This window comes from Neodothiora populina (genome assembly GCF_041146345.1).
Source record: "Neodothiora populina strain CPC 39397 chromosome Unknown canker_contig_15, whole genome shotgun sequence".
NCBI classification, from domain to species: domain Eukaryota; kingdom Fungi; phylum Ascomycota; class Dothideomycetes; order Dothideales; family Dothioraceae; genus Neodothiora; species Neodothiora populina.
In genome coordinates this window covers 1,328,024-1,355,903 of record NW_027191413.1, presented here as the reverse complement: position 1 = coordinate 1,355,903, position 27,880 = coordinate 1,328,024, and the positions used below count along the sequence as shown (strand labels likewise).

General features: G+C 49.8%; 7 protein-coding genes across 10 annotated transcripts; 4 read left to right on the top strand and 3 right to left on the bottom strand.

Annotated features, from left to right (window-relative positions):
• Positions 1-1,699: 1,699 nt before the first annotated feature.
• Positions 1,700-3,071, top strand: AAFC00_002806 (uncharacterized protein; the record flags this gene model as incomplete). Its single annotated transcript, XM_069342179.1, has 2 exons — positions 1,700-2,068; positions 2,124-3,071. The coding sequence occupies 2 exons, from the start codon at positions 1,700-1,702 to the stop codon at positions 3,069-3,071; spliced, it is 1,317 nt and encodes a 438-aa protein (XP_069198685.1).
• A 2,393-nt stretch (positions 3,072-5,464) lies between these two features.
• Positions 5,465-6,646, bottom strand: AAFC00_002805 (uncharacterized protein; the record flags this gene model as incomplete). Of its 2 annotated transcripts, none has more annotated exons than XM_069342177.1 (1): positions 5,465-6,646. In XM_069342177.1, one exon carries the CDS (start codon positions 6,644-6,646, stop codon positions 5,465-5,467), a length of 1,182 nt encoding a protein of 393 aa, XP_069198683.1. The 2 variants fall into 2 exon arrangements, with proteins under 2 accessions (XP_069198683.1, XP_069198684.1); XM_069342178.1 differs by having other exon boundaries at positions 5,465-6,610.
• A 339-nt stretch (positions 6,647-6,985) lies between these two features.
• On the top strand, positions 6,986-10,512 carry AAFC00_002804 (uncharacterized protein; the record flags this gene model as incomplete). Its single annotated transcript, XM_069342176.1, has 2 exons — positions 6,986-10,371; positions 10,431-10,512. 2 exons carry the CDS (start codon positions 6,986-6,988, stop codon positions 10,510-10,512), a joined length of 3,468 nt encoding a protein of 1,155 aa, XP_069198682.1.
• A 1,266-nt stretch (positions 10,513-11,778) lies between these two features.
• Positions 11,779-13,310, top strand: AAFC00_002803 (uncharacterized protein; the record flags this gene model as incomplete). 2 transcript variants are annotated; one of them, XM_069342175.1, is made up of 5 exons in its annotated part: positions 11,779-12,111; positions 12,167-12,557; positions 12,615-12,732; positions 12,787-12,854; positions 12,925-13,310. In XM_069342175.1, the coding sequence occupies 5 exons, from the start codon at positions 11,779-11,781 to the stop codon at positions 13,308-13,310; spliced, it is 1,296 nt and encodes a 431-aa protein (XP_069198681.1). The 2 variants fall into 2 exon arrangements, with proteins under 2 accessions (XP_069198681.1, XP_069198680.1); XM_069347736.1 differs by having other exon boundaries at positions 11,848-12,111.
• Positions 13,311-14,836: 1,526 nt separating this feature from the next.
• On the bottom strand, positions 14,837-16,859 carry AAFC00_002802 (uncharacterized protein; the record flags this gene model as incomplete). The annotated part of the gene is made up of 3 exons (XM_069342174.1): positions 14,837-15,442; positions 15,512-16,443; positions 16,652-16,859. 3 exons carry the CDS (start codon positions 16,857-16,859, stop codon positions 14,837-14,839), a joined length of 1,746 nt encoding a protein of 581 aa, XP_069198679.1.
• A 4,088-nt stretch (positions 16,860-20,947) lies between these two features.
• AAFC00_002801 (uncharacterized protein) lies at positions 20,948-21,857 on the top strand (the record flags this gene model as incomplete). The annotated part of the gene is made up of 3 exons (XM_069342172.1): positions 20,948-21,067; positions 21,139-21,414; positions 21,501-21,857. The coding sequence occupies 3 exons, from the start codon at positions 20,948-20,950 to the stop codon at positions 21,855-21,857; spliced, it is 753 nt and encodes a 250-aa protein (XP_069198678.1).
• A 1,356-nt stretch (positions 21,858-23,213) lies between these two features.
• On the bottom strand, positions 23,214-26,701 carry AAFC00_002800 (uncharacterized protein; the record flags this gene model as incomplete). 2 transcript variants are annotated; one of them, XM_069347735.1, is made up of 4 exons in its annotated part: positions 23,214-23,952; positions 24,006-25,819; positions 25,875-26,249; positions 26,300-26,701. In XM_069347735.1, the coding sequence occupies 4 exons, from the start codon at positions 26,699-26,701 to the stop codon at positions 23,214-23,216; spliced, it is 3,330 nt and encodes a 1,109-aa protein (XP_069198676.1). The 2 variants fall into 2 exon arrangements, with proteins under 2 accessions (XP_069198676.1, XP_069198677.1); XM_069342171.1 differs by having other exon boundaries at positions 25,875-26,240.
• Positions 26,702-27,880: the final 1,179 nt, after the last annotated feature.

The window sequence follows — 27,880 nt, the reverse complement described above, 5'->3', positions numbered from 1 at the left end:
TTCGATCACATCAGGCACAACTCATCCGTTCTCAAGAGCCAGGTTGGAGAGGCGGTGGATCAGAGCAAAGGTCTGCAGGGTTCTGCAAGACCATCGTATACACAGAGGACAGAAGCTGGTTGGGGCATGATAGATTATCGTATAGCGGCCGATCGACAGTGGTCAGAGCTGATGTTCGCGAACCCACTCGTTGGTCATTAAGATCGTATCGCACAGTTCCTACTGATAACGCACGCCAGGCATCCGGATGGCTAGCAATTTTGCGACTTAAGGCGTCATGGTCGTTGTGCTCATCCACGTGTGCGCAACGTCAGGCTGCGCCGTGCTGACGATGTAAGCGTCCCTTAGTGATGAGAAGAGAACGAGCAGTATCAGTGCACAGGCTTCTGTCACACGAGTAGGAACTTCGTAGCAATCGAGATCCGAAGCCATCCTGAACGGTCAGATGATCTCGGTGGAGTGGCGTCAACTATCAATCAGGCATAAGGGCTTACTGCAAGTTAGGCTCTCCGAGGTTGCCGGAGTGTGCTAGGCTGGCTCGTGCCTAATTTCTCAATAAGGTAGTCGCTACAAGATCAATCGAACACCGAAGTGAGATGACTTCTCGAAGCACAATACATAGACGATGGTGTGCCTTCCTATGAATTGACTCGTCGGCATATGCGAAGCCCGAGGAGCTCTACGGTGAGACACACCTGAGCTATGCTTGAATTTCCAAAAAAGAGCCAATACTAACTCTAGTCGAATACTACTATACGGAGATATAATTCAAGCATTCACTGGCGTGGAATTTGCCCCACACGGATCATTGCTTGCCGGAACTCCGTGGAAAGGAATGTTTTTTGACTTCAATGCTTACTCTTTGTACTGCTGCATCCCCCCAATGAGGTATGTCAACCTCTCACGCGACCACTCGGGGTCGATCGGCATCCGACACGTGGGTGCTATAGGTAATAGCACTGTATTTCCTGCTAGCAGACGTTGCGAGAGGATCCGCGTAAGAGCAAGCGGCCACTGACGGCCATCTGCAGCTTCCGTTAATCTTCAATCGGTGAGCAAATAACTTGGTCGGCCTGGCGAGTTGTCGTGCGGATTGACTGAGTCGTTAAGCTGTCTTTGTATAGCTCGGCGCCGCTCGGCGCCTTCTCCAGCATGATACTATGCACGACAGTTGCCTAAGCGGCGCCAGTCATACTCTCATAAGTGGTTCATACTTTGGTTCCCCATCTTGTATCCTATGAGATGTTGCCATGAGATCCCTGGCCTCGGAACCGTCTCATCTGACGGATCCTGCGCTATTCCGTAGCCGTCTCGCATCAAATACCTACTATAGACGAGGCCACAGGAATGCTAGCCTTGAGCTCGAGGCTATCGGGTCCTGGCAGATGTGGTAGGTCCTGCTGGCGCTGATTACATATTTCATTTGGTTCAAGTAAACAGATTAGCTTTCCAACTTCTCTCCTCCTTCATATCTCCTTTCATCCTCGCATTTCACGTATTACTCACTTTCCTTGTCCAGTACCTTCAGAATCTAGAGCGGCGGGGCTTCATCTATTATACCGGAGTCATTGCTCAGTGAGCCGACGTCACACGAGCATCATCGCACCGTACCTATCCGATCAATACACCCTTATAAGTGTGCTCGTGCTGTATATACGTTGCCACCTAACAACATCAAAACAAATAGTCCTCCTCTAGTATGGGCGCAGGAGCTTTCATCGAACCCGGAGTGGTTGTGTTCCTCCTCTTTGGTGGCACATGGATAAATCGAACACGTTCCTCAGATCGATCGCATCGACAACCTTATCATAGCGGCAAGCGCGACGATACACCAGGTGGCCTGGAGTCGGGCGAACACAGTCCCACACGCGAGACAGATAGCCTCCTCAGCCAGTCCCATGGAAGTGAACAAGGTGATGGCTGGCAGAGGCGTGAGTTCAGACTGGCAGGGTGGACAAAAGAAGTCAGGACACCCGACACAAGCGTCTTTGAGGACAGGCTGTTGAGCAGACTACTTGTCAAACTACCCTTCCTGGTCGAAGTATGGTATTGGGCATTAGTATACTGGGTATGTCAAGAGCGCTGCGCTACAGCATGGATATTACATGACTAACCAAACGCAGGTGTACCAACTTGGTCGCGCATTCACAGCAGTCACGTTGGTCCAAGGGACCGTATATACAGCACGTCGCCATGCGCTACAAGTCATACATCTTGAGCAAGCCCTTGGTATCTTTCATGAACGCGCATTCCAAGAATTCTTCAGGAGCTATCCTACTCTTATGCACTGGATCAACCGCATCTACTCGTTCATTCATATCCCTGGGACTATCCTCTTCCTTGTTGGACTATATTACTACACCATCGTCTCGAATCGCGTTTCCACCCTTCCCAGATCACGCTCAGGCTCGCCTGCCAGACCTGCAGGCAGTCCCGCGGGACCAGCACTTTACGAAGCTCGTAGGCGTACTATGGCCGTCTGCAACCTCATCGCCTTCGTTATCTTTACACTCTGGCCGTGTATGCCACCGCGACTCCTCAGCGATCCAGGTTACAAGGGTCCGGATGCGAAGGAGGCCAAAGGCTACGGTTTCGTTGACACAGTCCATGGCTCTTCAGGCGAAAGCTCGGTCTGGACACAAAACAAGTTTTGCAATCAATATGCCGCAATGCCGAGTCTTCACTTCGGATACAGTCTGCTCGTCGGGCTGACCATCATGACTATCCCTCTCGCGCCACGCAGATCTACCAGCGTTGTGTTTGGCACGGGTAAATTCAGCTTGCGTATCCCAGCATGGAGACGTTTGATCGCCGTGTTCGTCGGCTTCCTCTACCCAGCTATCATTCTGGTCGCGATTGTCGCCACTGCAAACCATTTCATCCTTGACGCCGTCGCAGGCGCAGTAGTTTGTGGATTAGCTTGGAATGCAAACGCGGTCTTACTGAACCTTCTTCCCTTGGAGGATTGGTTCTTGTACGCTCTTCGTCTGCATAAGCCCAGGGTGCAAGCCCAAGCAGAGGCTTTCCCGGATGAGAAGATTGTGCGGCAGAGCGTTGTTCTCGACTCATGATTGGTAGTGGCTCATTTGCTCCTTGATCTGTGGCCCTGTTTCTCCTCTCACTTTTTTGAAGACTAGGGGAAAAGCGCGACCATGGCATGAATTAATGCGTACTGACCAGGGTGCGCAATGCGACCACCCCAAAGAAGGAACGTTATACCCTCCCTTGTTAATTCTGTTATTGCACATATAGCTCGTTTAGTCACATTGTGGCATTTTTATTTATTCTTCGAAAACGGCGCCCTCTGCCACTCGTTTGGGCGCCTCAAAATGTATCGTGATTCACATCACTAATGCGATGCGCTGGAACATCCGATGTGAGCTGGCATTTCTCCCGATGTGTTTGCTGCGCGGTCATGCGTGATATGTAAGCGCCATGTGTTTGTTCTGCCATCTGAGCAAGACAGCACACACACGCAGATTCATACATGATGCATGCATCCATCACTTCTTAATTCTGAAGCTTAAAATGCATTGCGCATCTACAGCACTTTGACACATACTGAGGCGAACCATGGTCAAAAGTAAGGTCAGGTCAAGATAAGCATTTCCCACATGCACAACTACAAATAAAAGATACATGTACACGCAAGCCCACCCAGCGCAGCACCGCGCATTGCGGCAGGCAGCGAAGAACCACATCTGCACCACCTTACCAGCCGTGTTTCGTCGGCCCGCTGAAACGAGAACAAGAAACAATATCACGAATACACACAAGGGCTATCAGGGCAAGAAAGCAAGAAAGCAAGCAAGCAAGCAAGCAAGCCATGCCGCTAAGCAAAAGTAGAAAAGGGGAAAAAACAAATAGTGGGCCTCACCGACCCCTTCTGCTGGGTTCAAGGATGGATCGTCTTCTCGTTGTTGGTTGCCCTGATACTCTAGTACTGTCTTTTGTGCCAATCTTCGTTTCGATGTTGTTTCGTTGGTCCTGGCGTAAACGGGGGACTGTAATGGTTGATTGTGGCTTGCTTACCTACTCGTATCCGGCTTGTGGGTTCCGGCTGGGTAATGGTAGATCGAGTAAGGGAGGATGTTATTATGCGCTTGGGTATAGTTTGGTATAGTATAGTCAATTTAATGGCGACTTTAGGAATGTCGCTTTGCTCTCTCTCTTTGTACTAGCTTGTTAACTTGGAGAAAGTGAGTAAATATGGTACTTAGGCACTTGTACCTATGAATTGCTTTGTCTACCTAAGGTAAGGCGGACTTCACTTACTCTAATGAGAGGTTCCTATTCTCGGTTTTTGGTCAATGACTCAATGATGAATTGTCGACAAAACTCTAATGGATGGTCAATAAGTCTGTGATATTGAGCCATTGAGACCCATAGGCCAATAATGCCTTAATGACTACTTAATGACTACCTTACACAGTAAATAGTCCATGACTTAAAAACCACTTCCTCGGTAGACCTTCTCGCTTCACGCGACTACAACCCTGCCACAATTTCGGTGAATCGTATGACAGTGAAAAACAGGGAGAGCATCATGTTGATAGACAGTAAGGATCCCACTCGTCAATCGAGTATACACGTATGTCCCAGCGAGAAGAACAACCCACGCAAGCGCGATGGGATGAATAATGCTCCAGCCAAGTGCTTCATACCGAAGTACATGCCATCCCAGATCCCTCCGCTGTCCTAACGAAGGTCGTACATCTCCGACCAACGTCCTCTCGAAGCCGATCTAGCAAAGGAACTTCGCACTCGGCGGAACCACCTCTACTGCGTTCCAAACCTTCTACAATCGTTTGCGAAAGAGACCCGGGAAAAAAAAAGGGCAAAGGAATAACGATCAACGCTCCGTCTCGGCGAAATCATGCACTGTAGATCTACAACTAGATACCTACCTTACCTTACCTTACTAATGTACAAGTACCTTCTGTCGCGGAGGTTTCGCATACGGCGAGACGAGGCTTCCAAGGGCTTTTTTTTCGATCGCGAAGGGGGGGGATTGTGCTCCTTTTCGCGCCGAGAATTCAATTTGTCTTGGGAGGTTTTGATGATCGCGTTTCTTCGGTGTTAGGGTCTCGCTTTCAGACTGCACCGGCGCGTGTTGTTTTACTACTTGATCTAGGGTCATGCGTCGTCTCGGTTGACGTCTCGGTTGACCATTTCGCTGCTTTGTACTATTTCGTACCTTAGGTACCGTGATGATTTGTTGAGTGCCCGAGTCGGGTGGAGTGCACGAAGGTATTGTGTGAATGGTAGGTAAAGGTAAGATCGAATGTGCTTTTACTTTTCACTGTGCGCCCTGGCTGCAGACTGGAGAAATGGGACGATTCTTGCTACCTTAAGGTTACCTTAAGGTAGGGTTTCGCCTTGGTGTTTGACTCGGGTAATTTACAGATTGTATATCGTTACAGTGTACATGTCTCGTCATAAGCAGACTTCCAGCACCGATCGTCTACAGCTGACGTCGGTTGTACGACCAAAATGCCTCCCAGGGTAGTCTCCAGTCCGTAACTCTGAGCTTTGGTGCAAAGACGTCAAAGTCGTGCTTCTCGAGCTGGTTCAGCCACAATGTTGTCGACACGGCGGGCATGAAGATGCCGAAACTCTTCTCGATCTCTTGTGCCCGAGTCAGGGGCTTGTCCATGTTCAAGACATCGTAAATGTGCTCTTCCTCGTGCGCATGCTCGAAATCGTGGCCTGCCTCCTGCCCTGCTCGTAGGTTCTTCAGCATCTCCCGCGCAGTGATCAGGTGGTCGTTGGCTCGTGTTGCGACTGTGAAGACGGCGTCCTTCAGACCTTGCGCTTCTGCGCCTGTCCTGAGTACTTCTTCTTCTCTTACGCCATGCTGTGCCATGATGTCTAGAGGCAGCACCACAGCGCCCTGTCGCGTGGAGCCTACAGCGCCAGAAAATGCTTCTTGGTTCGAGTGGCTGTTAGGCGGAGGTGGGAAGGCGAGTAACGGTAGACCCCGAAGTATGGTAGCAATGCCCGTCGCCTTGCCGATGTGTGAAGCAATGTGATCCGCCGTGAGGCTCGCCATAGGCAAGGACTGCAGCGTCAGGTACAACAAGGTCGAGTAAGTGTTCTCTGCATAACTTTCCAGCGCGGCCAGGTCAGGGTACGGCGGATTCGAGAGGTGTTGTTCCCGAGTATTGATGATGCGCATGAACCAACTCTTGCTGAATTTGCTGCGACCGTCGGTCCGTCGGTCAAGATGCTCGAGCGCGTGTGCCAGGAGGATGGCGATGGGCTGCTTCGGCGGCGTGCCGGCCAGAGCCTTTGTGACAGCATCTCGTTGGAACTGGAGGCGCATGGCACCGATGGTAGGGGTGCTGGTGGTGTCCGCCGTTCGCGCCACTTCTAAATTGAAAGCGCGGATGGCAAGGTAGGCATCGCGCGATTGTTGTGGGATATACGACTGGAGTAAGAATGACGGAGTGTCATATTTCCTGACGAGGTTCAGACAGTGTTGCCTGGCCGATGCTATCTCGGATTGAGAAGGCGCAAGCGGACTCTCGGACTGGAAGCTTGATGTGGCATATCCCCGCCTGGAGGGGCTATGTCGATATCTCAGTCGTCTTCCGGCGGTGGCGGACATGTTTCTTGCGGATGCTCTGCATGTGGCGGGATTCATGTATGCTTTCCTTGTACGGAGGTCAATTCACACGGAGTTATGTGGGAGAATGTCAAGGTACAATGTAGTTGCTGACCATTGGTTTATGTGCAAATGGAAGACAAATAATGATGGAATTAATTAGTCGCCCTGACTAGGTAATTAATGCGGAGATGACGGCGCCAAGCTTCAATTACAGTCCGTCAAATGGAAGTCGCGTCTGGGGCGCGTCTTCTCAAAAGAGTAACTGCTACTTTGTTCACGTCTACTTTGCCTCATACTCGTTTCGCGTCAGGCTGACCAAAGGTATCCCAACATAGCTGGTATGACCTTTACCTGCAAAGGGCGGATGGCACTATCATGATCTCAACAGATGCATCGGAGCGGCCGACTAAGAAACGACGCATGTTCGTGGATGTCGATGAAGAGGAAGACTTCAAGGATGCAACATTTGCCCCCGAAGCATCGTTTCCCGATGGATTGAATGCCTTGGCAGAGACCAGTGTCAAAGACCAGACAGTTGACACCAACAGTACGAACCGAGATGGCTATGATGCCTTCGATCCAGAGCTGTTCACAAACTTCGTGGGCGAAGAATTGCCACCCTCGACCATCAGCACATTGCAATCCATATGCGGCAATGACGTCGAGCGAGCGATCAACATTTACTTTGATGGGTCGTGGAAGTCACACTCCCTGAACGACGATACCAACAAAACCACTCCGGCTTCCATAATTCAGGATAAACAGCCAACGTCAGCGTCTAAGTCATCGAAGGATGAATCTTCGACCATTGCTCGCGCAAAGGCCGTCCAGACCAAATTGGCCGAAACACCCAAGAAGAGGTATATTGGTTCCATGGGAGTCACTGGGTGGGCTACACGGAGCGGACGCGGTATCATCACATCAGACGAGACAATTACGATTGAAAGGACGCGGACCCAGCCAAAGACCAAGGTCGGGCGTGGAGGAAGGCCGATGCCTGTGCAAAACAAGATCCAGGATGTTGTCGTGCGGTTCAAAAATGCAAAGGGCGAAGAGGTCGGTCGACTGCAGCAAGAGTCCGCTGCCTGGATCTCAACTTTGCTTGACCAGCAGGTCTGCGTGATGGAAGGACATTGCATCTATGCGCCTGAACGTATACGCACCAACGACACTATCTACCTGCAACTACGATGCTTCCTCCTCCGCACCGCTTTTGAGGCTGGCCATTTCATCAAACCACTAGACAACAATCGCCAGACCGGCATTTTCGAGGCGAAGGAGACGCAAGATGAAAGAGACCTCCGCCTCCGTCAAGTCGCCCTCGTCAAATTATTCGTGGAAATCGATCTACATCCATGCAGGGCAAATGAGACCACGGAGAAGCACAAGCGACAGGGTATCTTGCAAGCAGCCGAGATCGCGGAGCAGTATGAAAAAGCGGGCGACAAGACACCAAAGAGCGGCAAACCAAACGAAGACGGCGCTTCCTCGCCGCCATCTGACAGTGCCGAGGAGGGACAGGAGCTCGAGCAAGACCAACTCGATAGCTTGTACAAGAAGGCGCAATCCTTTGACTTTGATACCCCCGAGATGCAGCCTGCCGAAACATTCACCATGGATTTGCGAAAGTACCAGAAGCAGGCTCTGCATTGGCTTGTAGGTAAGGAAACAGACCAAAAGGCCGATCACAAGGAACAGTCCATGCATCCACTCTGGGAGGAGTACCTTTGGCCAGTCAAGGACGCGGCCGATCAAGAACTACCCCAGGTCGCGCATCAGCCGAGCTTTTATGTCAATCCTTATTCCGGCGAACTTTCACTGGAATTTCCGGTCCAGGAACAAAACTGTCTGGGCGGAATATTAGCCGATGAAATGGGCCTGGGCAAGACTATTGAGATGCTAAGTCTGATCCACACACACACGTCCGAGTACGGTCTTCATGGTCGCAAAACCTCCACCTCTTTCGATCTGCCTCGTCTGCCGAAGAACTCGTCCAAAGTGGAGCGTGCGCCGTGTACAACGCTTGTTGTTGCGCCCATGTCACTACTTGCACAGTGGCAAAGCGAAGCCGAAAAGGCATCCAAGCATGGTACACTGAAGACTCTTGTATACTACGGCAGCGAGAAGAGCGCCAACCTGCAGAGTCTGTGCTGTGAGGCGAACGCGTCTTCGGCTCCGAATCTTATCATTACCAGCTACGGAACCATCCTGTCAGAGTTTAATCAGGTTGCTGCTACTGGCGGTCAGAGGAGCTCTCATGGCGGGCTCTTCTCCGTGGAGTTTTTTCGCGTCATCCTTGACGAAGCTCACTCGATCAAAAACAGGCAATCGAAGACAGCCAAGGCTTGCTACGAAATCAGTGCTGAACACCGCTGGGTCTTGACGGGTACACCTATCGTGAACCGCTTAGAAGATCTATTCAGTCTGGTGAGGTTCTTGCGCGTAGAACCATGGAGCAACTTTTCTTTCTGGAAAACATTCATCACTGTACCATTCGAATCCAAAGACTTCATTCGGGCTCTCGATGTTGTACAGACCGTTCTCGAACCATTAGTACTTCGTCGAACCAAGGATATGAAAACACCGTCTGGAGAGGCGCTCGTACCACTTCCTCCGCGGACCATTGAGGTCGAGAAGATTGTGCTGTCCAAGGTTGAACGCGAACTTTACGATCATATATTCGCCCGCGTCAAGCGTACCTTCAACACTAACGTTGAAGCTGGCACTCTGATGAAATCATACACGACTATGCTTGCACAGATCCTGCGTCTACGGCAGTCATGTTGTCATCCTATCTTGACGCGCAAAAAGGACATAGTGGCGGAGGAGGAAGACGCTGCTGCAGCTGTTGACATAGCCAATGGTTTTGCCGACGACATGGACTTACAGTGTCTGATAGAGAGATTCGAGGCGGACGAGGATGACCAAGATGCTAGCAAGTACGGCGCGCATGTGCTGAAACAGATCCAAGACGAGGCCGAGAACGAATGTCCAATCTGTCTGGAGGAGCCTATGGAGGATCAAGCAGTCACCGGGTGCTGGCATAGCGCGTGTAAGACTTGTCTTCTTGACTACATTGAAAAGGAGACCAGCAAGGGCGAGATTGCAAGATGCTTTAATTGTCGAGAGCCCATCAATGCACGCGATGTTTTCGAAGTGGTCAGACATGACGACAATGGCGATGACGACATTCAGCCTACAGCAATGGCATCGTTCGAATCGAAAGCTAGCGAAATTGATGATCTTTACAGCGTTTCGAACAAATCTTCGCCATCGAGCTCAAAGTCACGGATTTCTCTTCGAAGAGTTAATCAGCTCTCTTCAGCTAAGATATCCACTCTGCTTCTTCATCTCAAGAACATCAAGCGCACAGAGCCGTTGTCCAAGTCTGTCGTCTTTTCACAATTTACATCCTTCCTCGACTTACTCGAGCCGGCGCTGACCGCCGCGTCAATTCCCTACCTCCGTTTTGATGGATCTATGAGTCAAAAACACCGCGCTGTTGTACTCAAGCAATTCGCAGATCGTCCCAAAGGATGTGTACTATTACTCTCCTTGAAGGCAGGCGGTGTGGGCTTGAACCTGACTTGCGCAAACAAGGTCTTTATGCTTGACCCTTGGTGGAGTTGGGCAATTGAGTCACAGGCCATTGATCGGGTACACCGTATGGGACAAACCGAACCCGTCAAAGTGATCCGATTCGTGGTCGAACGCAGTATTGAGGAAAAAATGTTGAGGGTCCAGGACCGGAAAAAATTCATGTAAGTTTATTGTCGACAATGTCTTGCTTAATTGAAAAGGTGCTTACTTCATCTAACAGCGCAAGTTCGCTTGGTATGATGAGTGATGAAGAAAAGAAACTGCAGAGAATCGAGGATATCAGGACATTGCTTAGCGAGTAAATGTGCCATCGCAAGCGACATCCTGCAGGCCTCGTGATTTCCAGGAACAAGGTAATATAACGTACCTTACCAAGTTAGAATAGATAGGGTCGTTTCGGGACCAAAATAATAATTTTGCCGGACAAACGTATAGCGCCTCTAGCCAGCATTGTGATGCGACAATCATTCTGCTGTATGCACGGCTCGTGTTATCTGACCTTTTGGGTGTTTCGAACGTCTGTGGGAGTGTTTCTTGACACTTCTCGGCGTATCCTTAAAGTGTGAGTATACAGACAGGGACTGTACGAGCATTTTCTGAATTTGTGCCTGGTTGCTTGATATGAAGCAAACCACCAGTGCCTGGGCAAACCCTCCTTTAAGGTGGCAGATTATGGTCTGTGAGCGATATGAAATGATCAAAGAACCGCGTGACATGGATAGCCGTAGCGGTAGGGTTTTGTCTAAGATAGAGTGTTTGTACAGTAGATCTCAGCTGGAGAAGTGGATCATTTCTCTCTTGCGGATCAGTACGCGTCGATCATGTCAATGAAGGACTTTCGAATACATGAGATGCCACGCGCGAAACGCTTGAGCATTTACCACTGTAGAGTTGGAGATGGCATAATGCGACTTTGAGGTCGGTCCTGTGAAGCGATCGCACGGTCGGTTCTAACACTTTCTTTTATTGGTTCGCCAGACACAGACACTAGGCATTATCAGTTTACAACCATTCGTGGCGTCGACGCCGTCCTTCCGACCCGCTTACAGTAGTCGATGATCTCCAACTCCCATCCTACTCCGGTAATTATCTGCTTTCGGGTCCACCACTCCACCAATGGGCGGTATCTGTGCCGGTCGCACTCAAAGACCTTGACCTCAATCTATTCTCTTACAATGCCAAGACGCACTATAGATGAAGAAAATGGACGATGGGAATACCAGCCCATGCTATAGATACAAGCATGAGGTTATGGAGGGCTCACGCAGCCCCTACGGCCCCGACTGCACGGTAGAAGATGACGAGTTCAATTCAAACTTCTCGCAATTCTGGCCTGTCGAGTTGGTGAGCCCCAGAGCAGATCACTTCTGCTCTATATACGGACTGGTCGGTCTTCCATCTCTGTTGGCCAATATAGTGTGCACCTCCCTCTTCAGAGCTTCCTTCGACTCGGCTTCCGGAATACTTTAACTTCCTGCCTGATTGCTCTCCACGGTGGCGCTGGACGTCTTTGACGACGAGGTAACATACCTTTTTACTTCGGCCTATGTGGAGAGGGGCCATTCATTATGTCTCTCGCTTCGCTGTTATCAGAGGGTGATCCCTCGGCCACGCTGGCTGCCTTGGAAAGCGGCCAAATGACTGCGAAAGATGTAGCAGCGAGGCTTCCTCCCGAACAGGAATCCTTTGCAGGCGCCATCACTGCCATGGGCACTAGACAGCTAATAAACACCCTCAAAACACTCGTGGCCAATCACGATACGAATAGAGGAGCACCAATGATGCGAGTCATCTGGATTTTACTTGCGATATCGACAATAGTGATATTTTGTCGGCTGCTGGTCAAGTGGAGAACTATGAGACGTATCTTCTACGATGATGCTCTGATCGTCGCCGCATTGGTATGCTGTGTCACGTCAACAACTTTGAGCTTATGAGGCTGACACAAATATGAAGATATTCGGATACTTGCAAGCTATTTTCGTAACACTGTCTTATGAGAATGGATTGGGAAGACATTTGGTCTTCTTGTCTAGTCATCAACGAGAATATGCAATGCGGATAGGATTCATATCTCTTGCATGGGGTTTCTTGTCACCAATGTTCGGCCGCATGAGCTTTTGTATCTCATTGATGTTCATTGCAGGCACTGATCCTCACATCAAGAAATGGACCATATACGTCTTCATTGCCCTTCAGATCTTGGTGAATCTTGGGTCTGTCATAACCATGTACAGCCAGTGTGGCACTCACTTGAATGTTTTGTTCTTCACCAACGATTGGGATCAAGTGCAAGGCTACTGCTGGGATCCTAGTGTCCAAGCCAACTACAACTACTTTGCCGGATGTAAGTATGCTCATCTTATCCCGCGTGTGTCTCCCAGTGGAACTCATCATTCGACAGCTATCAACACGATAACAGACATTTACTTAACCATATTACCTGGTATCATGATCATTCACACGAATATACCGTTAAGGCAGAAGATTGGCCTTGCCCTTCTACTTTGTCTGAGTTCAGTGTAAGCTATTGAGTTGCGATCTTCCTCTCGCACGGCTGCTGACATATCTACCAGTGCTATGGTGGCATCGATCGTCAAAACATACGAGTCAAAATCACTGAATCAAATCGTCGATTATACGTGTATGTGCTCTTTGCAAACTGGAGGTCAACTTGCATTATCAGCGCAATACTGACATTAGCGCCATCACAGACGATCTGGTGCCCTACGCGATATGGATATCGGTTGAGCTCAACATTGTCATGACCGTGGCCTCGATACCAATAACTCGACCTTTATTCACCAGCTTCATCAGATATATCCGAGGCACGATCGCTAAACACGGTAGCGTGCACGAGAAATTCGTCGAAAGCATATCCCTTGGCTCTGTCATATCGCAGAAGAGGCCGCGGACAAACGCCAAACACATACCCACCTCCTCGAGTCAGGAACACATCAAACCACAGGAGGATCCCTTCGCTATCACACATACTGTCGAGGTGGAAGTGACCACCGTCAACAATGAAGTTTCTTTTGTTCACGCAGCGCTTGTCGGCCTGGTGGAAGACAATGCGCACGTCACCAATGTGTGGCATTGAAATTTTTGTCTTTTCACACCTTATGTAGCTCTTTTTCTCTTTCTTCTTCTTCATTTGTCACGGAGTCACATTTGACGCATCTGGTATTGACGCATTGAATGATGACACTGTGAGGACGTATATACCTACATTGATCTTCCTGGGGGGTGAACCCTGGCCAGATGTCTTCACAAGTGGATAATCCTTGTGAAACTACATTTCGCTTCCATTTGTTTCCTCTTCCCCAACCGTGCTACGATGTTACCTAGGCCTCTCTTGTTGCGCTCCATGCAGCTACCTATTTGCATTTGCCTACCTGCTTACCTATCCATCTGACTTAAGTCTCTACTTAGACACTTGCACAGATATCAAGCAACACACGTACATGCACTCTCCCATCCCTCACCGCGATATGCATCCACATGCGTCCAGGAATCTTACTTCCCGAAAAAAATCATTCAGCCAACCATCTCACTCACTCATCATCTGACAAGGTTGAGCTCAAGACAGATGTGACTGAGACTACTACACACCCTTACACGTTCACACACACGCGGAAAGCTACCTGTCTCACCTTCCCCGACAGTGACCGTACCTCATCTCACCTTGACCGCGACACTTGTTCCACAGCGATCACACCACGACACGATGCAAGCAGTCAAGCAAGCAAGTAATCTTACCGCTCGCACCTCGAGACCAAGAAGCAACGAACGCGAAAGAAGCAAAACAACCCCTGCAAATATCCGATGCCACCACCCCTATCGCCCTATCGCATACTGTGCCTTCAAGTCATGTAAAACACAAGAACAAACGGTGTTGAGAAGAGTCGCATATTTGCATATCCTGTAAATGTACTTCACTCCCCAGAGAATGGACAGATGAGGGTGAAATCACAGTGCGGGTCGAAAAGGCGAGATCAACGTATTGTAGAATCAGAGGTTTGTGCGGTAGCGACATCCGCTCTTGGTGCGTGGAAGTCGCTTTTGGGTCTTATTCGTCGGATGCGACTACATGTCGTGCATGCGCTGCGCTGAGGCTCTTGGATCGACTAGATACTGCTTCTTGGTTTTTTTGGTTTCGGCGACGCTCACTTGAGGTGTGTGGTTCACTTATTGTCACTTTTTGGTCTGGGGGCGGAGGTGTCGAAGTTATGGTTCTCTGGGCTTTTCCCATTTTCATCGTTTCAAGTTGTTGGTGGATTGTTCAATTGCAAGAGGTCCTTTTCGGATGAGCAAGAGTAGGGTACATGTATGTGATTAATGATTTATGAATAGCATTGGTCTATTAGGATATATAGTCGTGAAATGGGTTTCCCCCTACCATCAGCCACCCCCTGAGGAGAAGCAAAGCAAAAAGCAGTGTTACATATCGCTCGCTTGCTTTCGCCAGTGAAGTAGAAAAGAAAATCAGTCGTAACTATCAAAACATCAGATCCGCTCGAAGGAATACTAGCCCTCATCTCCGCGCACTTGTTACTTCGTAGCCTTCCTTTCCCTTCTCCTTCATGTCATTCTTGCATCGCTATCGTGAAAGAAGAAAAAAGCATCTCAGAAAGTTCCATACTCGCTCTCGTCCTCGAGCACGCTCTCCATCAAACTCTGATTCTCCCCATTAGCGTCCTCTTCCTCCTGCCTCCTCTTCTCTCTCCTGCCCTGCACAGCGACAAAACCCGCGATCGCAGTGCCAATGACAAACCCTGCAGTAGCGACGAAGACATTCACGGGGATCGGATTATCGTGGAAAGCATACTTTGTCAACGCCACGATACCCGTCTGAGAGAAATTGACAATCCCGGACAACGCGATGATGGTGCCGTACACGCGGCCGAAGGTGGCGAACCCGAAGACCTTGGCCGCGTAGTCGGACATGGCGGAGTAGTACAGTGGACGGAGCATGACAAAGAGAGTGACATTGATGTAGCCCGCCCAGAGATAAGGCAGAGAGCCGAAGATGCCGATGGCTGTGATCATGACGGTTATTATGGCCAGGATGCCGTCCATGCTTACGTTGTCGAGCAGAAGACCTAAAAAGGGCGTGCATGCCACTCCGCCCACGGGCAGAGCGATGTCGAAGAAGGTCATTATCTTCTCGGCTTCTGTGCGCGAGTGGAGCATGTATTCGTATTGGCTGTCAATCGTTGAGATGAAATAGTTCTGGAGAAATGTTAGATCGGGTCTCAACGGATGCAATAGGCAGAGCTATCAGACAGATCAGTAACTTACCATTCTGACCATCTGCAAGACGGTAAGCAAAGCGATGAGAATGAACCACGGACTCATCATTTGCTGGGCTGCAGTCTGGCTGTGAAGGACACCCCATACACCACTCTTGGCCAATTTCTTCTCATGCTTCATGGTTTGCTCTCGTCTTGCTTCCTCATCACCCAATAACTCGTCCAACTTGCTCAGCTTTCTCTTTCTGCGTACGCTCCTCTGCGAAATGACACGCAAACGCTCTCGGTGTTCGAGTTCTTCATCCGAACTATGCACATCAGTCGCCGCATCTTTGGCCCTCTCGATCTTGTGTTCGAGCTGCGGAGCGGTCTTGTAGGCCTCGGAGGGAAGATATGTGAGTTGAGCGAGAAGAATCACGACAGGGACAACCGTGTACCAGCGGAAAAAGTCATCAGGACCGAACTCGCCCTCGCTAGCATCATAAGCAAGTCGATAGAACAAAAAGACAGCAGCCGAGGCGTCGAAAGCGCCCGTGATGGCGGCGACAATGGTGCCCGAATATTTGGGGAATGCATTGGCGATCTGAAAGCTAGGCACGAAGATGAAAGTGCCACCTAGCGCTAGAAAGAAATTGCCGATCGTGTAGCCGTCGAATTCGGGTATAGAAAACGCATAGCTCATCAACATACTACCCAGCGCTAGACTGATACACCCGGTCACATAACACACCCTTGGCCCGAAGCGATCGAGGATCGTGCCGACTGGCAATGCGGAAACATTTGTGGTGGTCGATGCCAGACTGAAAAAGAAGTTCAAATGAAGGTCTTGCTCGTAGCATAAATCCACATTGTTGTCGAGTTCTTCCTGTGTGCAGTATTCTCGATAGACGCCCTCTCGGACAAAGACGGGCTTGAGGGCTGCGAAGCCGAAGACTATGCCACTAGCAACCCAACAAGCAACAGTAATGGTAACGATCTGAGCTTTAAAAAACTATTAGAAAAATGTAAATCCATTTACATGGGTTATGTAGGAGGGGCAGAGAGACAAAGAAGAATTGATAATCAGAGCGAGGAAGCATTGAAGGTCAAAGTTTTGCCATGTCTTTCCACAATTTACAAGTACACAGATACTGCTGTAGAGTAATCAAGCAAGATTGAAGGAGAAGTACAGAAAAGAAAAGCCACATACCTATCCTCTTGTAAACAGACACATTGTAAGGTGTCACACCACCGAAATCCTCCTTGAGGGTCACTTCTCGCTCAAGCGGAGGGAAGGCATCATAACTCAATTCGCGACGGATGGGACGGTGAGCAAGCCATTGGGGGTTCGCTGCTCCAACTTCGTCTTCGACACGATCAAAACCCTGGTGTTCAGTAACGTGCTGTGCCAGAGACATTATTTTCTGTTACACACAAACACAAAGACACAAACGAGGCAACAAAGTAGACAGATGACAGTACGGTGATACTACCTTGAGGACTGTGAGCAGCAGGAGAAGGAGCAGGCAGAGGAAATAATAACGGCAGCCAAAAAGAAGCAGCAAGACACAAGGATTCGAGAAGCTACCGTATCCTTCTGATATATGAAAGCAATTGAGAGACCAGAACGGCTTGATGAGCGTGGAGGGATTTTTTTCTTCCTCTCACTGTTGCTAGTCCTTTCGTCGCTGCTGTAACATGGCACGTGCCTGTACTTATAATCTCGGCCGGCGCGTAGCATTTGGTGTGAGTGTGGGATGCGGGTTTTTGTTTGTCATGCCGCTCTGTGTCACCCCACACACCAAAAAGTTGGGGACCGATAAGCTCTTGTCACACTTCATATAAGCCTGGTACATCACAACCAGCATCGAAGATTGTAGAATCACCTCGTGCACCGAGCATTGCATCGAGTGATGCTCTGCTCTCTAAGACATGCATATTGGTGCAGATGGCGAAGGAGTGGCTGCATTGCGGCTACCATTACCCCGGAACGCGGGTAACGGGGGGAGCGGCTCTTGAAGCTGCCGGACGCCCCGTGAATGGACGAGGGCTAGAACTTTAACTATGTACCTGCAGTCATGAGATACTTGTAGAGTAGGGGTACGGTGTAGTGAAACGTTTCATGGCGGATGACAGGAATGGTGTAAACTCTACTGCGTTAGATGCAGTATTTTCTTATCGCTATCAACAAAGCAGAAGGTAGAAACAAAAAACACCGGAAAGCAAGCAACATACTCCCAAAAGCCATAATATTTTTCATCCTCATCTCAGGCGATTAAGATGCAATATCCACCGAATTGCTCTGTTGCGGAGAATCGGGATGGCGATCACTTATGCCTGTCTAATACATGCAACGACAGATGTTCGAATCACAGCTGGCTGATCATGCATGGCTGTTGGTAATGCTGCGTCGATGATATCAACATCGCATCCGGTTTTTACCTAGGACTGAGCCATGATGTCGTTTGGTGCAGTGTTACTCAATCACAAGGTCTGGTGTGTGAGTACGAAGAGCCTCCTCGGTCAAAGCAACACGTCCTTCAAGCTCAGCTTCGTCGCCATTCTGGCTAGAGCCGGTGACGCTGCACGTGCTGGGGTTTCTGCTCGACATGGAGCGTGGTATAGACCCAAGAACGGAGATCGTCGGGCAGGACGCCGTTGGATTCTGGTAGAGAACGGCTTCGTGAACTCTCAGGGTTCCTATGCGTGAGCTATAGCTATGCGCTGCAGGGCTGTCGGACATGACACGTAACGGTGATGAGCTACCAGGCGTTGGAAGACTGACGCTTGAACTCCTGGAGACAGATGTAGAAGGCGAAGATCGGTCATCGCTACTGCTGACGTAGCGAATGGTACGCTTTGGGAAGGGGCACGGGGTGGAAAATGCAGTGCGGCGAGCGGAGCGCTGATGCAAACTTGTGTCCTCGTGAGCTCCCAAATACATCGTGGTGAGAGCTTGTCCTAATGCGTTCATTTCGACCTGCTGTTCCTCATCGTCTTCATGGGTGGATGAGCTGCCCTCGGAATACGGGAAAGAGTCGTAGAAGTCGCTGGTTGTCTCTGTCTTGTGGAATGATGTGTTTGGACTAGAGTCGTAGAAGTGACCAGCTTTGGACGAAGCGGGTGTATCAGGCTCAAAGATTGTTTCGTTTGGGCTTTGACCAAGAGTTCGTGCGATCCATGGTGACCTGATTGGCAAGATCTTGATATCATCCAGACTCAATGGACGCACTTCATCCGCGAACACGGCACCAAAAGATGTCCATCCACGATCAATCATGTAAGGTCGACAGCGGTGGCAACACTTGAAATAACACGGTCTCTGCTTCTCCTTTCTGACGATATCGGCAGTGGGTTCAGGAACTTCCACTGGTGCTGGTTGCGAAAGCTTAATACCTCGCTGGCTCGATGAGTGGACACGAGACGCCTCGTCAGAGCCCGGGAGCGTCGCGGGCTCAGCCGCCGCAAGGACCTTGCATAGATGCTTTCTCTGGTCAAGAAGAAATTGCATCTGCGCAGGGTCAAATACGCCAACATCAGCCTGTGAGATGATAGACTCGCTGAAGCCAAAGGCTCGAAGCTGTCCGGCAGACGGCATGTCAGAAACAGCCTCTGTGGTGATGGGCAGCGTCTTGTCAGCGGCGAATTCATCTTGACTACACTTATACAGCCATCCCAATGGCGAGGGATGCTGGCAGAGATCACAAAAGTAAGGTCCGTACAAGCGATCCATGACAACATGCGTACAATTAAGTCTGCACCTCTGACTGACACGTCGTGGAGCCGCGTCCTTTCCGACCTGTGCGACTCCCTCAACGAAGCGACTGGCCAGCGGCAGTGGATCGCTTGGTGGTGAATAAGGTATTGGTGGCAGTGGCCTTGCGATGTTGGGATCGGTGTTCGTCATGATTTCTGAGATGCGGTTGATGTTCGCGAAAATCCAGAGGATAGTGCTGCCGGAAATGTGAATCTGTTGGATGACGGATTGACAGAAGCTGTCCTTTCAACCTCCACTTTCTTTACAGATCATCAAAGAATCGAGAGATGAAGGACAGAAAGATGATTGCAATTCAATGCGGGTACAGTCCGCATAGGAAAGTAAGGCGTTGAGAGTAAGGTAGCGGAGGTGATAACGAAGACGAAGTGGATAGAGTACGGGGGTAGAAGAGGCAGGCAGTGGAAGGCTTCTTGTGGGAAGGCGGTAAGCATGAGGTATGGTAGGGAGACAGTGGTGCTTCTTGCCTGCATCGCTTTTTACAAAGCACACTTGCTTCTCTGGCTAAGGTAAGGAAGGCAGGCAATCATTTCTCCACCTCGCACGATCAAGACGGGCTATGATGTTCCAAATGTGCAAAGTCTCAATAGGTCGCGCCTTCCTACCTGGACCTTTCCTACTAGACAGACAACCAATCTGTCTGCTGAATTGTTGCTGTTACTTCGCCTAACTCATCTTATACATATCTTACCTTACTGACGTTGATCGGAGTCGACTAAGATGTCAACCATGTTGATTGAGTGTGCTGGTTTCATACAGTACATTTCAGCTACGTCCAGACCTCAAATTCACTGCACCTCTCCTTGCCGACCGCGCTGCTGAATATGTAGGTAGGGTGCAACTCTTCCCAAGCTGGCGAAAGGTCATCGATGGAGTTGCTTCTTAAGGTACTGACAACAAGCTTAGTTGTGCAAGATGACATCAATATCGACTGTGCTGTCCAATGGCTACCTACCTTACATGGATGTGTGTCTGCTTAGAGTCTGACGAATCCCAGAGAATGACAGGAAGAGTATCTGATATGTTAGCAGGTCGATGCCATGTCCCTTGACTTTCTACTGCAGGCTTGAACAAGGAGGCTGGCTCGGGTGGATGATAGGGTCCAGGTTCTACGGTGAAAGCTGTGGCCAACGCTTATCTTATCAAAGTCTATCGCCAGCACGAACGGGCGCAATCGCAAGAGCGTTGACATTTCGCAAGATGGCTTATGGAGCCAGACATTGGACAAGCTCAGAAGCAAACACGAGAGTCTTGCACGGAAAGGAAGAGTCGAGGTGCAGACGAATATGCAACACGTGGTCCAGGCAGTATGGCGGAAAATACCTTACCTACTGTAATGTTACCTGACAAGTACTTGTACTTTACGGTATCCTTGACGACTGTACCCCGCATGAAGGAGCAACGAATACAAGCCGATAAACGAACCGGTCCGAGGATGAGGAGTTCCCAGAGGAGAGTGTTGGCATGGCATAGCGGGTGTTTTGGCCCTCGCCCTCGGTCATCGCCGCTTCCCAGCCCGATCAACATCTCAGGACGAGGTTACCTTGCCTTGGGTCATTCATTCTATCAAACACTTCTCTGATCAGATCTTCTGCATTCGATTGCGTTTCCCATTGACTAGGAATCGCGGTTGCTAAATACTTATATTCTGTCACTTTCGACAACAGCATTGAACCGTCGATTGGTGGTCGAAGCAACGTCGATTACCCACTCAGATAGCACGTCGCCATCATGTCACAAGTCAAATTCGACGTCAAGGAGACTGTCAGCCAGTCATCGGGCAAAGAGGATTTTGTTCACGAAGTCGGAAATGCTCTCACTCGTGGCGCTGGCCCCGGCGGCTACCTCGCAGTATGTTCTTCGCGATTGCGCGCCTGCATGTCGTCGTCGCGGTAGCTCTAATTCACAGCCGTTTGGTATAGGCATATCTGCAACAGCTCCAGTCAAACCCGCTAAGGACTAAGATGCTCACGTCCGGTTCTCTTTCGGCATTGCAAGAACTACTCGCATCATGGATCGCCAAGGATCGCAACAAGAATGGTAATTACTTTACCTCGCGAGTACCCAAGATGGCCGTCTACGGCGCCTTCATCAGTGCTCCACTGGGTCATGTCTTGATCAACATCCTTCAGCGACTCTTCGCCAATCGAAACAGCTTGAAGGCCAAGATTCTGCAGATCCTCGTCAGCAACTTGATCGTACGTCATCTGTGCTTCTGCATGCGCATTTCCACCATCTTTGCGATTTCTTGATGGAAGATGGTCAAACTAATCAACGACAACAGATCGCCCCGATCCAGAACACTGTTTACCTCACCAGCATGGCCATCATCGCTGGCGCGCGCACTTTCCACCAGGTCCGCGCAACCGTTCGCGCCGGTCTCATGCCGGTCATGAAGGTCTCATGGGCGACCTCGCCCATCTGTCTCGCCTTTGCTCAGAAGTTCCTTCCTCAGGAGACTTGGGTGCCTTTCTTCAACGTCGTGGGATTCGTCATTGGAACTTACATCAATGCGCACACCAAGAAGAAGAGACTTGCCGCGCTCAGAAAGAAGCACTACGGCGACGGCGGCCGTGGAGCGCCCGGTGCACCGAGCGAGGGAGGAAGACCTGGCGATTTCGATAGGCGCCCTGGATACTAAGCTCATTTATCCAAGACCTATTGAATGGAGTGAGGTAGTCGGCATTTGGAGAGATTCAACAGCCTAACGAGGGCAAGCAAGAGAATGCAGCAATACGGTCTAGGGACTGCTTCATTTCACTTTCCTCTTGAAATACAAAGTCTGGGGAATCATATATATAACTCTGCTTTATTCCCATTCTCCCCTAGTTTATGCCAATATCGTCATTGGTCTTTTGATACGTATGTAACGCAACCACAAATGTTTCTTGTCTCTTTTGCGTCGGATCGCCCTTGACATTCTTTCCTTTCTTACATCTGCCGTTGACTGTCTGTTTATTTGAAACAGCTACCTAGGTAATCATTCGGATCTTCCAGAGTACACTAATGCGGAAGATACCTACAGAAGGAGAAGGTATCGTATAAAGCACGTGTAATTTCAACAAGGTAGGCGCGATTATTCAGCATGTTTGCAGGTCCAGGTAAGGTAAGAAAGACAATGTACTTACTGTACATGGGAATAATTCCTCTACTTCTACCCTTCGCATGCGAAGATACTTGCGGCAAGCGAGGGAAGGAGAAGCATACATGTATTTCATCCTCTCTTATAGCTTGGATCTCAGCCGTCGAGTCTTTCATCTCTAGTCCTGGAAACACGATTATACCATACGAGGTCAGCATCTACACGACCGACCCAAGAACATGAAACACGCACGAATCCAACAAATGACCGAACAGTCAACGAGTACGTGGTCAGAATCCGTGAAAATAACGATAAAATGGCAGACATCACCCATTGACTACTCACCCTAGCCACCGGGCACCCGAATCCGTACAATGCTCGTGAAGAGACAGGGTCGCCCTCCCTATACATAAACTTGGCACCCTCCTTTGCGCACTTTTTGTCTCATCTTCTCAAGGTGATGGGAACAAGAGGTGTCATGAATGGACGGGGTCGAGATGAGATGTATCGATAAGGGATCATCTGTAGATGCTTGCTGTGATTGTGAATAAGTGAGTATGGTGGGAACGTTAAGTGTTACCTACCTAAACAAACTGTAGGCAGGTCGCTCCAGTACCTCGTCGTTCTATCTTACCTCAAGGAAGCATACGCAAAGAGACAAGAATAGGGCGTTAAGTGTAATGCAAGACGTAGGTAGCTCGTTGGACTGCCTCCCTTTCTTCTTCGAGGTTACGAAAACGTGCGGTATGCTTTGAGTCTGTGTACACAGGGCACAACTAGTGGATATTCCATTCAAGCATTATGGTTTCGTGGCCCTGATAAACAAAGCAGGAAGTGATGATCATCTACCCGAAAGACTTCTACTACGAAAGTTGACAAGTAGACTACATGAAAGAAGCCAAAAAAAAGAGTCGCTCACCAAAGTGTCCCGTCCTTGTCGAACCTCGACAACTCCTTGCCCGAATCCTCGACGTCCTTCTTCGCCTTCATCCGCATGTAGAATATAGGACAGTCCCTGCTGGAACAAATAACCTCGTTATGCATACTCCCCTGACACCTCTGACACTGCGTCCACAACCGTGCGAATCTGACCTCCATTTCTGCCACTTTGCCTAGCGTCTTCTGGTATAACTCGCCGAAGCGGTCGCGATCGTTTTCGCACACAGCACCACCCTTCTCTGAGGGAAGAGTGAGCGGCTTCTTGCAGCCCATACAAGTTTCGGTCTTTTTGGCAAACTTCATCAAGCCGCCCATCGTGGGTGCTGCGACCTGGATACTTCGTGTGTGCTCGCCTGTGAGCAGCTGAGCGGCCTTCTTCTCACCAAGAATGGGCTCGAAGATACGCCCGAGAGGTTTGGCCAGCTGATTGTCGAGGTAGTATTTCGTGTCTATCGGGATGTTGTTCTCAAGAACGAATATCGGGTCCTCTGACTTCTCGTAATTCTTGGCTCCCGCGGCGCCTTTGATCATCACGTAGGCCACACGATCACCGAGTGCGGGTGCGCTTCCGGCGTCTCGCTTCTTCATACGCTCTGCCAATTCCACGTGAGCTTGCTTTGCTGCGTAGTCGTTCTTCGTAAGAGCTTTGGTGATGACGAGATTGGACATGTCGACTTTGTTTTGTAGAAGATCTGAGATGGTTTCTTTCACATAGCTGTTTCTCTTGTCAGTACAGAGTTCATATCATATGATCTCGTAGTCACTTACTCTTGAGCCCCCTGCACGTCTCGGTTGATCAACAGCATACGCAGACTGGTCTCGATGACGGTCTGGACCATGCGGCAATTGTCTCTTCGCACAGTTTCAATACCTTTACTGTCCATCTTGTCATATTTGTCCGGGTTTGTCCAGTACAGGCCGGCATAACGCTTCTTGTTGATGAGCAGGTAGGGAAAGTACACCTTCTCGAACTCAAGTTTGATAGGCTTAATGAACTTCGATGAGACGTAATCGGCAGCTTGCTCGCCAAGTTTCATGACCTCGGCGAGATCATTGGGGCCAAACTTGACCATGACCGAATCCGTGTCGCCATAGATGACCTGAGCGTCATGTGTGTAGCCATTGGCAATTGTGTACTTCTTCTCGACTTCGTCTCGGGTCTTCTCGATCATTTGGCGGCCGTATGACGTCGTGCTCGAAGCGATTGCAAGACATGGGAGTTTGCCAACAGTAGCGCCAGTGATACCATAAACGGAGTTGGCACTGATCTTCAGGGCGAGCTGACGACCGTTCAGCACAGCCTTTTTGAAAGCATCTGTCTCCACTGCCAGCTCTTTCTTTGCCCGCTTTCGGGCCCCCAACAATTCTTCCAAAATTTGTGACAACAGCCCTTTGCGCACCTTCGAAGTACAGAACATATCACCATTCGGGGTGACGATGTAGTCTTCGTCCTTCTTCATACCTAGCTTATCGACAGCGTTCTTGTTCAAGAGTGTGGTGTAGCATAGGTTGTGTGCCTGGATGATAGACGGATACAGAGAGGCGAAATCGAGAGTGGCAACAGGAACGTCGTAGTAGCCACGGGTAGGCTCGATGACCGTGGCACCCTCATACTGCTCGTCCGAGGCGTCGGTGCGGAGATTCGGAATGACAAGTTGTTGGTCCAGTGCTTTTCGGAAGAGTTGACTGATGAATTTGACTTGTTGTCCCCTGGAAAGTAGGTAATTGAATGGCACACCCGTGACTCTGGCCATCTCAGTGTAATTGACCAGACACATGAGTTTGTCCATCAATCTTTGAGGTAGATAGGCATCTTTCAGACAATATACTGCCAGTCTCCGTCGTGACTCCGGTGTGCCGTTGTATAGCTCTGTAATCATGGTATGATGTACGTCTTCCTTTTGTTCGTTGAGGAAATGCGCACAGACGGAGTTTAAAGTGTAACTTCGGAGCTGGTGATCACGCTGGATGAGCTGTAGCAAATCCAATTGAAGTCGCCCGTTGGTGTTGGTCGCTTTGGTATCTCTGTTGCCCATCTGCTTGCTTGAGAAGTTCGTGTCCTTTGCCACAGATTGCACATTGCTGAGTCTCGACCAGTAAGGGAATCGTCCAACTTTGAGATGCTTCGCTCTGTCCAGCAGATACGGGAAATCGAAGTTGGCAATGTTGTATCCAATTACGACATCCGGGTCAACCTTCTCCAGGAAATCTCTCCATGCCATCAACATCTTCTCTTCTTTGTCAAACTCGAAGATCTGAGTGTTGACGATCAGACTGCACGTGTCCATGCAGAAGACATTCCGAACGAACGGCTTATCCTCGCCGTATCTGGTGACGACGTTGGCGATCTGGATGACCGGATCCATATTGGCCTCTGGGAAGATTCCTTTTCGGCCAGCGCACTCAATATCAAAGGACAATATACGGAGAGGTGCCATCTTCGCCCACTCGCCATCTGAAGGATGGGCGATGAGGTCGCGGTAATGGCAGTAAGCTTCGATCTGGCAGTTGGAATGTCGATCTCTTTGCGGCACAAGTGTGTATTTCGAGGAAGGAACCTCGACCCAGGACATGCCCGAGATCTGATGATTATAAGTATCTCGAGAACCATATTAGCGAATATAACGGCTGACGTACCTTTGTGTCAATCATAAAGCGCAGAACATATTGGATGCTGTCAAAGGTGAGAATGCCACCGTCGGCACCCTTCCACAAGCCTTTGTAATTGGCTCCTCCACTTTCGATCGTTGTGCGTAGTTTGTTGATGAATTTGGGATCCGTGACGGTGATTTTGAGGTAGGCAGCCTTCTGGTTACCTTGAAAGCCATATAGATTCTCCCGAAGCACAATCTGGACAGAGTGTATGGCCGGCTGGTGTTGAGCCAGATGTGTCTCGAGGTACGCTTTGAAGGGATCGCAATCGTTTCGGGTAAAGGAAACGGGAGCAGCAACGTAAAGGTAATGCATAAAATCTGTGACATGTAAAAGAACAGAATGACCAGTCTTTGCTTCCTGTCAGTGACGCTCGGTGCAGGATGTCCTTGTCTGAATGCTCTACCCACCTCTGTTACACCAAATAGCTTCACACACGTTTTTCCGCCATGTAGAGTACCCTCCTCGTTCTCTATTTGTTGGAAGCAGAGACTATCTGTCTTCTCACTAAAGTCATCCAGCGGCGGCCGGTCCCACTGCTGATCTTTCTCCGAGTTCTTCTGTTTCAGTCCACCAATGTCTTGCGTGAGCTTCTCAAGCACCTCCTCTTCGAACCGACTCTTGGGTTGACTAGACCCAAGGCCGTTCTTTCCGGGTTTCTTGAACTGATTTGCAGTGGTGGCGCCATTGAGCTTCCGTCGCTTCGATGGGCTCGTGGGCTGTATGTTCTGTATCGAGGAAGGAGCGTCTTTCAAGACTCTCTTACCGGTGATCTTTGCTGCAGCTGGCTGCTGCTTGACTACGCCGGGCATAATGTCAGTATCGTGGTAAGGTATTGTGGTGGTTGTGGTTTATGATCACGGAAAGTGGAGCTGGAAACACGCTCTGTTAATGGGCGACGTGAGTTGAGGCGCGCACGCGTCATTCCACATTACTTCCCGTCCACTGGACGCGACGCGAAAGGCTTGGCATACAGTACTTACCTTACCTTACTAAGATATCTTATCACCACACCAGATCAGATGCTGTCCATGACTTGACTACCTAACCTTACATCGCTGCACGTAAAGACAGACACAAGAGTCATTACGCGTCACCTAAGGTATCTCTGATGCTCGTGCACTCCACCGCTCGACATATCTGCCCTACCTGCCTACCTTAGGTACCTTATCGAGGCTGTGGAACTTTAAACACGTCCTTGATCTTCCATTACTGAGTCATTCTCGGATACCTTATGATGTTATGTTGTCGTGTCACATGCAACATCCTTCTGTGCTGTTGCGGTATCACATGCTATCGCTTGAATGGCGACTTCACACGATCAAGGTAGTTGCTTGCATCTGACAACCATACCAGATCGGAATAGGAATACCGACAGATGGAAACTTGAGAATCACCAAGATGGGCTCATGTGCCCAAAAGCAACAAAACTTGCCTACAGCGTCAGTGACAACCTTCGTAGTCCGCTTGAACGGTGCTGTGAACGTCGATTGTACTCGAGGCTGTAGACTGTGTGACGTCCATGGGATCGACTCTTAGACTGCCGATGCTCTCCGTACGGCAGACAAGACTCCGAGGTAACCCAGGTATTGAGCAGACCCAGCGAGAGTGTCAGTATCGAGGATGTCAGTATCGAGGACAGCGCCACCACCATACGTGCCGAGGATCACTCGTCGATATCTGAAGTGCGCACCTCATCGAAGAGGGCATGGACTGACCGTCGAAGTCTTGTGCAACACATGCTGGCCTCCTTTCCGACCAGGAGCTAAATTGAATGCACCTTGTCGACAAGTCCTCCGCGAACTTGGGCTGTTTGTTCCAGCACGATTGGCGCCACGCATACCCAGGTTACTTGTTTAGGAACCGCATGCCTGAATCTGCCAATGCGATTCCTGACTCGACTGTAGGTTGCGGTCTGTGGGCAATGCAACATGCTTTCGATGCTCCCGGTCGACCTCGCGGCGGCACCAATCTGAGCATCAACTACCGAT